The sequence below is a fragment of the Aspergillus costaricaensis genome (assembly GCF_003184835.1).
Source record: "Aspergillus costaricaensis CBS 115574 unplaced genomic scaffold BO79scaffold_17, whole genome shotgun sequence".
NCBI lineage: Eukaryota > Fungi > Ascomycota > Eurotiomycetes > Eurotiales > Aspergillaceae > Aspergillus > Aspergillus costaricensis.
Genome location: NW_020291817.1, coordinates 729,920 through 745,056, shown reverse-complemented (window position 1 = coordinate 745,056; position 15,137 = coordinate 729,920). Strand labels below are relative to the sequence as shown.

General features: G+C 48.9%; 3 protein-coding genes across 3 annotated transcripts; all 3 read right to left on the bottom strand.

Moving 5' to 3' along the window:
* Nucleotides 1-594: 594 nt before the first annotated feature.
* BO79DRAFT_174075 (uncharacterized protein) lies at nucleotides 595-3,274 on the bottom strand. The gene is made up of 5 exons (XM_025679713.1): nucleotides 2,733-3,274; nucleotides 2,215-2,616; nucleotides 1,730-2,155; nucleotides 1,450-1,679; nucleotides 595-1,398 (listed from the first exon to the last, which is right to left on the bottom strand). Exons 1-5 carry the CDS (start codon nucleotides 2,957-2,959, stop codon nucleotides 812-814), a joined length of 1,872 nt encoding a protein of 623 aa, XP_025539276.1. The 5' UTR covers nucleotides 2,960-3,274; the 3' UTR covers nucleotides 595-811.
* Nucleotides 3,275-9,977: 6,703 nt separating this feature from the next.
* On the bottom strand, nucleotides 9,978-12,114 carry BO79DRAFT_238027 (uncharacterized protein; the record flags this gene model as incomplete). Its single annotated transcript, XM_025684768.1, has 7 exons — nucleotides 11,886-12,114; nucleotides 11,807-11,850; nucleotides 11,355-11,657; nucleotides 10,959-11,227; nucleotides 10,705-10,798; nucleotides 10,533-10,571; nucleotides 9,978-10,489 (listed from the first exon to the last, which is right to left on the bottom strand). The coding sequence occupies exons 1-7, from the start codon at nucleotides 12,008-12,010 to the stop codon at nucleotides 9,978-9,980; spliced, it is 1,386 nt and encodes a 461-aa protein (XP_025539275.1). The 5' UTR covers nucleotides 12,011-12,114.
* A 690-nt stretch (nucleotides 12,115-12,804) lies between these two features.
* BO79DRAFT_228974 (homeobox domain-containing protein) lies at nucleotides 12,805-13,925 on the bottom strand (the record flags this gene model as incomplete). The annotated part of the gene is made up of 3 exons (XM_025684006.1): nucleotides 12,805-12,972; nucleotides 13,034-13,777; nucleotides 13,860-13,925. 3 exons carry the CDS (start codon nucleotides 13,923-13,925, stop codon nucleotides 12,805-12,807), a joined length of 978 nt encoding a protein of 325 aa, XP_025539274.1.
* Nucleotides 13,926-15,137: the final 1,212 nt, after the last annotated feature.

Below are 15,137 nucleotides of genomic sequence, written 5' to 3'. Positions count from 1 at the left end.
AAAGGGGGGGTCAAAGAAACATACTACTATTATGTACTTACCCGATCGATCGGAGAATTATCTATCTTCTATTTTCTCTTTTTGATGATTAACTAGTACACTTTCCTTAAATGTACTGACTTGACAATAGTAGTAGTTCAGTTGTACAGATTGGTTCCTTGCTCGTGCCCCTCTCCCCTCTCCCTCTGGGTCCTACTAGGAATGACATGGAATGTTCAAGTTGTTGTCCTCCGCGGAAGCACGGAACGGTCCGAAAAGGAGGATAGGATAGGATAGGATAGGATAGGATAGGATAGGATAGGATAGGATAGTAATAGGCAGGTGTCGGAGATTTATCCGATTAGGAAATGGTGGCTGGCTGGGGCCTACTGCAGCCTGGTGGTCTGTGGTAGGAGTAAGTAGTAAGTAGTTTGGCATGTGAAGGTAACTGTTGTAAATTGCAAGGAAAAGCAAGCGGCACTGCACTCGCTCACTTACGTGATGATTCGTGGCACGGGCCCCTCTAACTAAATAGGACTGTGCAGGAAGGCAACTGAACTAACTAAATAAGTAACTACCTGATGGATCCGGCGGTAGTGGTAGTGGTAGTGGTGGATCGTGGATTAAAAAATATTATTTTATCTTTGTTTGTTTAGTGCCAGGCCTTGGATATTATCATTTTCGTTGCACGTCATCATGCTAGGTTCAGCCCAGTCCATGGGCAGAAACTAAATCACCACACCACTGCAGGCAGGTTATCCCTGGTAGTACTACTGCTACTACCATACCCACCCCACCTATGTCCATCTCCTGCTTGACCTCATTGAATCACTTACAGCGTCGCTGACCGATACGCTGCTAGCCCAGTCACAGGCATTCCGTTGAGTATCCCATCCGGAAAAGAACTCGGCATGACTTCTGGTATCAGTTGCTCGAAGCCGTACCCCTCGATCATGCCATCCATGAGCGGTGGCATGAACGGCGCTTGACCCATGCTCATCTTACGACTGTCGCCGTAGGATGATAGCGGAGACCCTTTGACCGTGGACGACGGATCATTGCATTCCGCACTGCTACATCGCCGCTTGAACTCGGCGACCATGCACGAAAACCGGTATGCGATATGGTCTTCGTTGGGCGCGAGATGCAGCAGGAACATCTGCACCTGCTCGATAAGCGGGTCCATGAGGTTGAAATCACACAAATTCAGAGCAGCGTAGCCGACAATGAAGTAGACCTGGTCGACAAGGCTCAATGCGGTAGAGTACCGGATCTGGAGGAATCGCGATATGATCAGACGTGAGGTTTGCAGAACCTCAGATGCGAGCCTGTCGGATCTGGGCTGAAGCCTCATTGCTGTGCGGTGAAGGAGTGTCTGGCAGAACCAAAGGCTCAGCTCCAATGTGGAACTTTCACCAGCTGTTTCTCTCGTCAGTGGTAGTCCCCGGGAAACACTGGCAGGCTTCTTACAGAAAAGGTGAGCCCATTCCCTTTTCCATCGCTCGATTTCCTCATAGTCAAGGTCCGCCAACCGCATTCGACTGCTATTGCTCTGGAGCCGCAATGTAATTAAATAGAGCTGTATTTCCGCGACAACCCTGGCGTCCTCCAAGGTTGCTGCGGGGTGCTCTAGTATCCGTGGGCAGTGATCAAGGTATCTCTGCTGGATATGGAATGGACGCGCATTGCCGACCGCAAAACTAATGCGTGTTAGCTATATTGGGGACAGGAGGTATCAGATGGAACCCACTGTAGCTGTGTCAAGCAATATGTATTCCATAGCCGCAGCTGCGCAGCCGTTTCATTGTCCACCACAACTTCCGAGGGCGCATAGTTTATAAACTCAAGCGCAATAATCGCATGGTTGATTGAGATGCCACTCAACAGCCAGCTGTCCATGGGTGGCTCTTTCTGGGCGGTTGCTGGCCAGAGACAGAGAAGTGCAAGTGCTTGGAGGGTCTCATACTTCAGGGGAGGTTTCTCCCACAAGATGTTGACTACCGCATGTCGCACTTGAAGATATAGAGCATGCACAGCAGACGCTGGTATCCCCGGGACATAGCGTGAAGCTAGAAGGCATGCAGTATTATACAGTAGAGAGTCGGGGGCTTTCATGTCATTGTGGATATCGGAGAGATTGTAAATAGAAACGCAGGCACCGAAGTGATCGACAAACCTGATTTGCGCCAAGTATTAGCAGCTATCTTGGTAGTTGTCTATCAGGTATGCTCATACGTTTGCAACAATTTGAGGGATAGTTTGGAGTCGATAGCGCCCTTGGCGGCACCGTCACTGGAGAGGGGAGAGTCAACGGGGGAAGTCTCTGCTTCTCCGAAGAAGTCGGACTGGAGGTCCTGAATGAGGCGAACGGGTTTAGGCAGGAAGGGAGACGACGGGCTTCCCTCCATGGAGGCAGTATCATCCGTCATGATACTTTTTGACAAGTGCGGAATTGAAGTATTTGCGAAACCTGGGGAGTGATCTAGCATCTGCCGCATCATGCCCGTCATCTCCCTCATGGATCGTTCTAGGGAGTTGAGGCGCTCCTCAATGGAGGGAATTGCCGAGGTGGCGTCTGGCCACATCGCAGCACTGTCTTGGAACCGATCGGTCGTTTCTGGCAGCTTACAATCGATTCTAAAGAAATCGTGGACTGTCAGCATAATCGGGACAGTTACACCCCACGACTAAATTCATGTCGCGCCCAATAAGACAAACAAAATTCGAAATGGCAGGTATGAGTTGCTACTGACCTTAGAGATAGACAGCGACGGCACGCATGACCGCGCGGATCTAGATCACATCTTGTTTTAAGCTTCCGACATGTGTGACAGGCAGTCATGGATCGTCGTATCCGGCCTTTCGGACGAGCTGTGTCGGAATGGGGAGCTAGTCGCCTGCCATCCTCGGCAACGTCCAAGCTCTTGTGCTCCCATGAAGAAGGGGTCTCGTATTTGATCTCGTCCACGGTGCGAGTCATGTCATCAAACGAAGTCCAGTTTGGACCAATTGATGGCAGGCAATTTGGAGAGTAGGGTAGAGTATAGACCAAGAGGGCAAAAGAGGCAAAAAAGCAGTAGAATAATTACTACGCGCAGGCCATCGAGGGGCGGGCAGGTGGAGAGACGAATAGTGCCTTTTAACAGTTGGCGGCCAACCCTGGAAATGGGATTGTGCTCGCCAGCTGGGAATTGACGAAATTGGCTTTGGTTAGATTGGTTATGGGTCCGTCCAGTCCGTTCTTGACCTGGGGTAGACGCTAAATGACGGCAGCACAGCAGCCAGCCAATCCATGTCCCTGCAGGTCTTCTAGAAAGATAGAAACAATGGGTCGCGATACTGGCCAGTCACCCTGGCAGGGGGTCTGATTGGCATGCGCTATGGTATTCTCCGAGTCTCCGATGTAAACCGGATCGTAACTAAATCCCGCTGCTTCCAGGGAGGGGGGTTGGGACCAAAATGACGCCGGTGGAAAGTGGGAAATTAGTGAGGAACTGCCGCTGAAGTTTGGCGTTGATTTGCTCGGTTCCCTGCTTATCATGAAGATATGGATCGGGCGGAAGTCCAGGATAAGAAGGTCAGTAACTCGCGTGTATCTTTGGCTGATGGTCTTTTGGAACTGATGACGGCTTTTCTTTTTCCTTTTTTGTTTTTCTTTCCGTTTTTCCCTCATTAGAAAAAAAAATAATAATAGTAATAAACAAAATTAGCTTTTTATGATCGCTCCTCCAATTTCTCCTCTCCCCTTATCCGTTCCAAATTGATGGTCAGGCATGACAGCGGTTGGAGATTGACGGGGAGAAAGTAACCGCGTGAACCAAGGGAAAATCAAAAAGCGATCATGTAGATCTTAACGAGAAGGAGTTTCTCTCGACAAGACCATAGCGACTGACCATAGGTAATTACCTTATAAGATTCCTCAAATGGTCTTTCTACCACCAAGGAGAGAAAAAATTTTCCTCATGTCTCATCTCTACACTTGAACGGCGCATCCTGCAATGCGACATAGAATGCCTGCGCTGGCGGCTATCACCGGAATTATTGTTGGACTGTTAGCAAGGATGCACGTTGATATTATCACATCCATGTCTAGACCCGAAGCCAGAAAAGCATAGTCTATGCAGGTCCAGCGTTTGTGGTGCCAGTGTGCCCAGGCGTCTTCCACAACAGCAGCCCGTGGGGGATCCTCAGGAATGATTCGAGCCACCAGGATCATGGCGGAGCTCCTACTGGTCCACTCCATCCCTGTTGTTATGTCCGTACAATGCTTTTAGATCATACCGTCTTTTTCCTCCTTATCACATCATTCCTTATCATATGTTCACAATCCGGGACGGAGGAGGCATATTGGCTGTTGACCCATAATCGACAGGCACCCGCGTTAAGGTCAGCAGAAGTGGTGGACCCAGCACGCGGTGGAGCCCGGGTTGTCTGAGCAAGGCTTGTCTTCGGGGGAGTGGTCGAGCTCTCTGGGGCCTTCGACACAGATATCACACACACCACAGCGAATCAGCAACCCCTCATTAGTAACTAGTTGGTTTCGCAATAAAGACTAGTATCGCAATCTAGGCTTGCTTCAGGCCCAAATTTGCTGCTTCTTGATTTTTGACAAGTGCAATGATGGGGCTTGAATATTATTCCGTCTGTTGTTAAGCATTGCAAGTAGTAGGGACACCCTGAACCTCGGCTTCACGGCCGTTAGGTCATTTTGGGAATGGGGCGCGTCGGCTCGCAGCGCCGGATCCATAGTACAAGGCACAATTTGGTTAGCGCTTGCCAATTACCGTTCCTCTCTCCTGCTCCAGGATTCCACTTCCAGGCGCCAGTAGGCAAGAAGGGCGGGTGAGGGGGTGGGAAAGTAAAATGGCAACCAACAGTGCGCTTTGTATCGGTGAATGGTGCCATTCCAAGTTGCTTTTTCCACCTTCCTGAGATGGTCCAGTAGGAAACTCTGATGGGAGTAACCAACCATCGGAGGTCGACGAGGCTAGCCGTGCGTTCCCCACTGGCCTGATAGAATGGTTGCATTCGGGAATGAGTGGCACATGTCTCACTTGTTAGTTATCATGAAATGATGTGTCAATGTTTTAACGTTATTAGCCATGAACACACTCAACACGAGAGACCAACGATAGAGGCAATTTCTCCGTACTCCGGACCACTTTGTTGTTCATATTCTTCATTGGAAGGCATTTGAGAATCGGATATCTCCGAATCACCAGGTCGTAGAAGTCCGTATCCCACCCTTATCGAAGCCGTACCTGCAGCTAATTAACTCAGCTTATTAAGATCACAATGAACTGTTCGGCGGCTTTGATTTCGGAAGGCCCAAGAAGGAACGCCGAGTATATCCTTGCTCACCTCATACGCTAAGTTTTAGTAACCTCTGGAATCGCCTGTCCATGGCTATTCCCGGCTGCAGGTTAATATCGGATGGCGGTTCGGCCACTAGACACGTCGTCATCGGAAGACGTAGGCTCTCAGGCAGGATATTCAGGAGAGTTCAACGGCCAGACCATAATCCCTGCGAACATGGTTGATAGGAACAGACTGAGAGTTGGCAATCGTAGGCATGTGTTCATGAGTATGCCGAGGAAGTAAAGGAGGGGAGCTGGTAGAAGATGAGGCAGCGACGATCCAGGAAGTTCTTTGTAGACACATGATCGCCGGTCATGCCTTAGGCTCAGTTTGTCTGTTTTGTCTGCTTTGCTCGTTGCCGGAAATCTAGTGGCGTTTTTTTTTTTCGCAGTCAAGCAACTTTCCTCTGCATTCTCCTTCATCCAAAGTCACTTCTGCTCTCAATTGAAGCCTCACATCCACCAAGAAGAGCAGATGGTGTCCACTTTATATATGCCAATGCTACGGTTCCCCCCTGGCCCCTTCCAAGTGCTCCATAACATGTCTGGAAATTAGGTACACAGAAGCAGCACCTAGCCACAGGTCAACTCCACGAGCGGCAACCGTCGGCTCAGCGGCAAGACACGGCATCGTGGCCGGAGTACCTGCCAAACTCCGTAGCTGAGGTTGCATAGGGGTTAATTACACCCTGGTCCGTTCTTCACAACCAAGCATTACTCCTTCCTCTCTCTCTCCATTAGCGAAGACACGCCTCTTCGAGCTCGCATCCAAGCGTCCGCCATCACTGTATCCGCCTCCAGATGTGCGGGAAGTGGATAACCCGGTTACTCGGGATGACTCCACGGGCTTCGCGTCGATCACGCCGCAAATCTTGTACATCTGCGCTTGTCAAGTCAGGAATGATAGTCGGACTATCAGATAGCCAAGCAAAGCTTGGCCTTCTGGTTGACGCGTGCAGAACAATGCCGAAGACCGGTAGGCCCGTGGAGGTTTAGTCGTACTGCACACTACCTTGTGCGAACCGGAATCTTGCCGATGACCCTGTGGGCTTCTAGCCAGTTCGAGAAGGTCCACAACGCCAGACACGTTTATTCATTGCAGCAACGTCGGACTACCGATCCGATACCGCTTCCAGATGGCCCCAGGAATGGGAGCGCAGGCTGCGTGCAGAATTGCTGCCTCGTGTCATGACCGATTGGTCCATCATGGGAGATTAGCCCAGATCTTATTCGTTGTCTTGTCCAAGATAGAAGTGGCCATAGCCAGGCAGACTTGATGTATGATTGGCCATTCTTGGATTATGCTCATTTAGTCGAGAAGAACACATGGCCACTCATGTATCCCGGATCAAGGATGGGTCGACGCAATATCCGCGCTACCCTGACACAGGGCAATCACCGATATGCCGTTGGCTCTTCAGAGTAACCCCAGACGGAGGCCTGCATATTTCCGGGGCCACTAACATCTATAGGATAGCAGGCTTCGCTCGTCAGTCGTCCTATCAACTGCTGATACCTTCCCGGGTGGCACCGAGCATTCTCGGGTACCGGTAGCGCTATTGGACCCTGGCAATTGTTTCCACAGTGTCAAGCGGATGTGCATACCCGTTGGGAGTGAAGTGGCGCCAATCTAATATCCGGCAGCAGAACTATAGTCGGACAGAGACTATCCTATTTTCGTGGCCGGTCCAGGTGAGCTATAGTGGCGCTTACGATCTTACCCGGTACCTGATGCCCGCAGGCGATTGGGACACAGGTATACCGCCGTAGTGTTATGATAAGCTTAGCTTCCACGATTCGTATGTGCTCGGGCCGAGTCTTTACTTTTCACATGCCCAAGCCATAGCTAGTTAGCTCAGGATGTGTCACCAACATGGCATGTGGCACAGACACTCCTTTATACACAATGCTTTCGTATGACGCAGGGTGTATGATTACCCATCGACATTCTAAACAGACAGAATTAATAACTAGTAGTCGAACTCGGCCCCTTTATATGAATTTGATCTAAGAGAGGTACCTGTCTCCTCCAGAGCACCCACTGATATCCCATGTACACACCATACCAAGTGCCACCAATATTAAAACAGAACCAACCAAGACCTCTTATATTTTGAGCCCAAAAACAAAAAACTTCATTATATAATATATTGATTTACCCTATACTTCCTCAATTCGACCATTGCTACTATCTCCCAATCACTTCATCTCAACGTGACGATATAAACCTTATAAAATTTTCTTCATCCTTCATCCTAGTAACCTATCACTTTAACAACATTCATAATTCACATCAAACAAAGAATCATATCCCTGAGCCATTTAAAAGCTTACCTTACCAATCAATGAATTCGTCCAGTCAAATCTACTTGAAACATCCAAACAGACTAGTAGTATCTATGTAGATATCGAAACCCTCTAAAGTACTGCGTACAGATAACACTCTCAACCCATCTTATAAAGCTACTACATGGTATCATAGATCTAGATAACTCCTGATAATAAATAACACCTTCGATTTTCATCCTTTCTCTCCTCTTTATCGACCAAGCTCACCTCTTCAAATCTGTAACGGAATGAGCAAATAATACTGTTTACTACAACATTACTTTACTATACATATTTCCGATCAAGTCACGAACCTCTATACATCATTCCAACTACTGTGATTACTTATTCAATTCAAGGATCTTAATTCATCCCCTCGGTTATTTTAAAAAGGGACCATTGTAGATTGTAATTAGGTCAGATATACTACTACATACAATCATATCCAACTACTTCCTATCCCTATTTCGAATAAAATATTCAACAAAAGCAAGCTGAATGCGAACGTGATACTGAGTGTCTTCTCCTCGAGGCGCTAGCTAACTTCGACTCTGCCATGAAGAATATTCCATTCAACTACTATTAGTTAGTAGTCCATATCAGACTGATTGATATCAGAGTAAGGGAGGATACAGAAAGCAGATGACATCCATACGCCCCAGACAGATAGACATGCTATCTAACCCACCATCAAAATGCTATATCACTACAGATAAAAAGATAACTCAACTTCATCTGAATGACCAAACCTGACTTCGAATACAGCCGAAAGCGGGATGAGTTCGATGAAATCCCACAACCATCAACCATCCCTACATAACAAACTCCCATGGAACTCACATGAAACCGAACCACCATCATCATCCCATTCCATCCCCTTTTCCCCAAGCTCTCTCGCCCCAACATCTTCCACGTTACATGATACAAAACTGAAAAGAGGGAACCGTTGATCGAAATTCATCACTACTACTACGGAGTACTACCATCATGCCCATCCACCCATCCATCCCTTTGCAAACCCCACACATACATAACAAGGGCCAGAACTACTGTATCTAGCTTCCTAACTAGCTAACTTTGCCAACAATAAAGTTTCCTGCCCAAAAAAGCAAGATTTATGTTTTTACCCCCCAAAGAGGGAGAACTACATACCCTATAAGATCAAGATAACCCAGGAAACAAATCAAGGGAGAGAGAAAAGAGGAGCAAACATCCACTAAACCCAATTCCATAACTTAGTGTCTGGTTCGGGTTTTAAAGTTGGTTTTGCGAAGTTAGCAAGGTAAAACCCATTACCCTCGTGTCTCAGTCGGATAAATTATCCAGCCTATGTGTGTCACCTTGACGGTGGCAAACCATTTTTCATCACACAACATAAGCAATAACACGTAGGTCGTTGCCTGTTTGGGAATGGAGATGAGGCGGGGGGGGGGGGGCGGCGGTCCCAAGACTATTTAACATGGTATAGGCGCCAGCGCACGCATGCAAATGGGGAGAAATCAGCGATGCAGCAGTAGTAGTAGTAGTAGTAGTAGCAGCAGCAGAAACCCTTGGATGATATCAGGAGGCAGGGAGTTAGTGGGAAATGAGGAGTAAACGCACAGGGCGCTGGATGAACCATGGTACTCATGCATTCCATGGCATGCGCCCGTAGGGCTAGGGTTGAACAAGAATGAGAAAGGAGAAGCAACTATTTTAATTCGAAAAAGGAAAAGGGGGCCAGCAAGATGCAATATGAATCTGTTGTCATACCTAGTAAGTTTATGAAGGAGCTCCTCCACCATATCACATACAGATAGACAGGCAGGTAAGTAATGAACGACCTGCAGATCTAGCTTGCAGTTCGCCTCAGACATGTCGACATATGTATGCATATATGTCGGTTTGGTATGGGGTATACGTACGCACATTGAGTGCACATACAACACACACAGACACACGACACTCAACCTCCACACCAGACCAGAGTCTGGGCAAAGACTCCAGCCAACGGATTGATCGCCTTGTATCAGTATGTCAAATCCCGAGTCCCCGGATTGCATTTGGGTACGAACACAAGCCACCGTGACTGACATACATGCAAGTGGGTAGTGGCTAACACCCGGGATGCGAACTTGCATGACGGCCAACTAAACACGCCAGATGGGGGGATGAGTTTGGTCCTCATCGGTGGTTACTTCCGCCCGATAAATGGTCTCTCGGATTTCCGCAGCAGGTAAAAACTTACCATGAAGGGAGGGGAAAGGCCTGTCAGACCGTCAGGCAATGCAATTCAGGTGCCTAAATGCTTAGTTTTTTCTGAGACGTCATTCGTCAAGGGACGACAATCCCGACTGTGCAGCTGAGAGGACCGAGCGTTGCACACTCGCCTTCCAGTCGGACTGGATCGGGCAGAGCTCCATGGGTAGTATAACATGTCGCAGCTCTGGGAAGGGCTATGGCCCTGGATTGGTTGGGAGGAATCAGGGATGGCGCGTGCATTAGTCCATATCCACCTACATTTCGTACATAGTCCCATGTACCCGGTACAGACGATAGGCTCCGGAAATGCTCCTTTAGGCGCTGACGCCAGGCCTGTGGCTGGTGTGCGTGTGTGGCGAGGCGATTCTGTAGGCATCGCGGTTCTTGCACGCAGTGGGGGTCTCCCAACCGGTTAATGCAGTTATCAAGCCGCGAGGAGTTCCTTACTGACTCACACCTTGCAGCATGGAGATAATATCCCACGGCCAGGGGGTGGGAAAAGTGATCCGCGGCATCCTGGCGGGGATGCTCGGTGATTAAAATCGTACAGCAGTCACAGAGCCAACAATATTCAGCAAATGGCACTAAATTATTGACCTTCAATGTCGATCCTCTCTCTCCTCATACTAGGGAAAGGGAGATCTGCCGCACCAGAGTGGGGTGCAGCTGGGTGGTTTCCAGGTTTTCGCTGCATCGATGGGTGAATACTTCGCGACGGACTTGCAATCGGTCGGTCGCATGTACAGATACAGGAAGAACCTTCAAGTCCAGGGCGAGGGATGATGATAGGCTGGCTGACCTGCCGACCTGTCTTCATCTTCTGATCGGGGATCAGGGCTAGGACGGGTGTCATGCAATACCTCTTCGTATTTCTTCATGCCCATCTGCATCCCCTCGACCGTTGAGCTGTCGTGTCAAAGCAGGCCCTGACTCGAGCTGCGTTCCTGTCAAGGCACATCCTGTGTAGCATCCTCCCCCCCTCCTCCAGTAGAATGCCGCCCATCCTTGATCCGAGCGACCCCCCCTCGCTTTGAAAGGTGACATCCGGAGTACCTGGGATCCCCATGCGCGGCAGCCAGATTCACCGCCATGTGATAGATCGGATAGATCCTGGTTTCTAAATCGTTTCCTCTCCTCTCCCTCACCTCCTCCCCCGTGCTTCGTGCAGCTGGGGTCAAGCCCTGTGCCACAGTCGACAAGCCTGATCTGCTTCTCCAATGGTCTCGGAGGCATGTTCCGCCCGTCCGCCTGTCTCTGGCTTGCAGGGATTTCCGTGCCGGTGACCGTTGGGAAAGAAAAAAGAGGGGCCCAAGAAGACCAGCCTCGAGTGTCTCCATGCAACAGTAACGCTGCGTGTGTGCGTGTGGCTCATGAGACCTGATGGACGGACAATGGGTCGGCCCCCTCCCTTTCAGTACGATTTGATACGGAGTCCAAGGGTCGACCTACGTACGCCCGCACAGACGTCCAAGATGACCTCCTCGGGTGATCCAGGATCCCAAGGCCGCCTTACCGCAAGAGCTGGCCGAATAGCAAAAAGCGCTCGCGCCCGTCTGAGAGTCCGAACGCTTGACAAGCAGCAGCGCCCATCCAACGACGTCGAACGGCCTCCCTGCAACAACTGGGCTTGGACTATCCACGAGGCGCACTTCTCGGTAACTGGCACTTGGCGATCTAGCCGTCCCGACTGGCCGGAACCAAAATTTAGGCCTTTGTAGTTCTTCTCATGACGTGTGACAGCACGCCTCCCGCCTGTCCTTTCCGGCGCTCACCGCAAGGCTAGAGGCTATGAGTGGCCTTTCAGGGTGGGCCGATTCCAGTGTTGCATGCGTCTCACAATGGTCTTCAACCCATGGATCTTCCGGATCAGAATTGCGAGAGCGGTTCCATGGTTTTCTTACCGCCCACCAGGGGACTATCTGAGAATGAGTTGGCTCCTCCATTCCTCGAACGATCGCCTCATGCGGTGGTGGGCCTAACAAAACCTGCACCAATGGATTTCCGTCAAGCCACAGTGCAGCCTTGGGTAAGGGTTTGTGACGAATGCCAGAAATGCACGGTACCGCCCGGATGTGAGATGAGGGAACCTTAACCAGCCCAACCATGGTCTGTTTTATAAGGAGGGCCGGGAAATGTATGAAAAGGGTAAATGAAGAAGAGTAAAAAAAAGAGAGAAAGTGCGAGTCAATGCGGACTTTCCAAAATGGAGCCTATATGGGTAATAACCAATGTTCTCAATTTTTGTCTAATTCCAAAACCTGAGATGACCTCCCAAAATTGTAAGCAGAAAATGAAAAGGAAAGACAGTCTAACTTGACATGGTCACATCATCCGTACTTATACTGTACAAAAAGTCATGCATATGCTTGATCCTCATCTCCAAGTGAAACCCATCACAACCGATTTGCAAGTGTAAGCGCGCCAAAAGAACAAAAGGAAACACGTTGATCTAGTATAGAAAGACAGAACATAGGAAATTAAGATAGCCGATAAAATGACCAAAAACACCTAGAGATGCAATATCGCAATAGGCAGCCATGATGCGGGAGGCAAGGGCGCACAGGTGAGGAACCGCACATCTCAGCAACTGCCATTCCAAACCGTGCTCCCAGCCACATAGACCCTGTAATGTTGAAGCCATGCACGATAATTATAAAGTCGATTAGATAAACGGTAGAGGGTATCAAGAGCGGTTGTCCATCTCACTCGGCTCGTCGTAGAATTCTTTGATGATCAAAAAGAAAGATTAAAGATGGGTGTGGTGGCGAACTCTCGTGTCTAATTGGTTCTTGGTATCCCGAAGCCCCATAACTCATGAAATGTTGGATGTATCTTGCGGTAGTGGCATCAAGAACGATGCCTGGCCCAGCGGGTGTGCCCAATCGTGCTCAAAGGCAATTTATGATTTGACAATTTGGTGAGGAGACGGCATTGATTCCGGGGACGTCTGGTCCATGTCACTGAAGGGAGATTGCCTTTGAGAGTCAATGTCGTTTCCGCCGTTTCGCATTTGGTTCCGGAGAGCAGGAAGTTGGCGCCGTCTAGCATTGATGAACCAATTGCTGATCTGTAGATAAATTTCTAGTTAGCAGGTGCTGACTTGTTAAACGGAGTGGTTTCCTACTAACCTGGCTGATAGTGAGTCCGGTGCGGGTCATGAACATCTGTTTGTCCTCTTCACTGGGATACGGATGGTCAAGATGCTCATGGAACCATGCACGCAGAATGTCTGTGACAGGCTTGGGCAGGTTGCCCCGTCTCCGCTTGTTCTTGGGGTCAATCGAATCCCCGAGGATACCGAAATTTGATTGTTGAGCATGAGAGAGGGATTGCGGAGACGGTTGTTCGGAATCGCTCTGGTAACCCATTGCGGGATAGGCATAGCCGGTCTGATTGGGCATGACTGGGAAAGAATCCACACTCCTCCGATCACCCGGTACTGTGCCTGGAATGTTGGTTGGGGGATATGCGTGGGGGCCAACCGGGCCCGCCCTGAATTCCTGCGCTGCGAAGTCCGGTCGAGAAAGGGCCCTTGGTTCTGGGTAAGCAGCGCCCGATGTATTCAATCCCCGTTCAGGGAGCGACTGAAGGTCCCGAATGGATGGTAGAATGGGACTGGGGCCACGAGAAGCGTAGCGAGGAGAGCCTGTAATGGGGTCGGTCGGGTGACCAGCCATACGGCTTTGGGGTTCACTCGACCGGGCGGCATAATCGAATGGCAATTTCGGGGGCGATCCATAGGGACGATCAGAGAAAGGGCGGGGATTGGACGTCAGTTCGTGGGCTGCTGATGTAGGCCGCTCGCGCGCGTGCTGGCGGGAAGTGAAATATGAGGTCGATTCGATCTCATCATGGAGATGAGGCGGGAGTAGCTATCAAAGAGTACATTAGTCTGGCTGGTCCTCTTACGGCGAAACCACCGGTCGGTTTGCCAGGCGCAGTGTGTTGGCTCACCTCTCGAAATGACGGAAGAGCAGGAGTATGATCCGCTGGAAGTCCACTTGCGTAGGAAATGGCCATTTTTCCAGAATCCTCACCCAGTTCACGGTACTGGGACATAGACAAACACTGCCAAAGGGAAGGAAAAGGATTCCGAGGAGGTAACTATTCCACTATGATAGGTAGAACAGAAGTCCAGAGCAGGGAGGCTTGATTGCACAAGTATAGCCGGCCTGCGGCTTCCACACGGAACAAAAGGCAGGTTGGTAGGGGTAGAAGAAAAGAAATAATATATGACCCCACACGTCGAACCACTTGGGTTGTGAAGAGTGATAAGTAGGATTGATGAGGATTGGTGGTGGAATTAAATGGCGGGGAGGAGAGGGGGGAAGAATGAGGTAGATATCAAGAGATGGAGAAGCAAAAGAAGGACGGAGAGGGGTGGAAGAGTTAACTAAGTGAGTCGACTGAGGTCACAGAGCGTAGATAATGAATCTGAACGACGATAGTTGGAGGAGAGGAACATGGGCGACAGATAATAGTAATATAGTTACCAGCGCCTGAGTTTAAAAGTACCTTGACATCGCCGCACACGATGACGATGGAGACAGCTGAACCAAGGTTATGCAAGGTAAGGAGTGAGGCAGCTCAACAATTGGATCTGGGCTGGGTGGACACCAGATCTCTCTTTCAAGGTTGTCGGGGTTCAGTCCTTTTCTTTTTTTTTTTTCTTTTTCCTTTTTTCTTTTCTTTTCCTTTTCTTTTTTTTTTATTTTTTATTTTTTCTTTTACTATTTTATTTTTTAACCCTTTTTTCTTTTTTCGGTCGCCCCTCAATCCTTTTTTTTTTTTTTTTTTCCTTTTCTTCTCTCACATTTTTTCCCTCCTTCGATTTTTTTTTTTTTTTCCATTTTCAAATTTTAATTAAATTTTTCTTCTCATGTCATTTTTTCCTTTTTTGCCTTTTTTTATGGTGATAATTTTTCGCTTTTTAATTATTTCCCTATTCTTCTTTTCTTTTCCTTTTCTTCTCACTTACTCCCTCTACTAACTTACTAGGTACACTAACCCTTTCCCTTTCCCGGGAGACAAATAACACTGCTGGATCATCACCATGCACGTCCAACTCCGAGATAGATCCTTTCCTGCAAGACAAGCTGTATATTTAGTGATGCCATTCGCGGTTAGAAGACGAAGAAGAAGAGGAAGAACAAGTTCAGAAGGACAGCAGATATTTAATAAACAGAAAAATGAAAATAACATCTTTTATACACTATACTACTCTTGCTATCC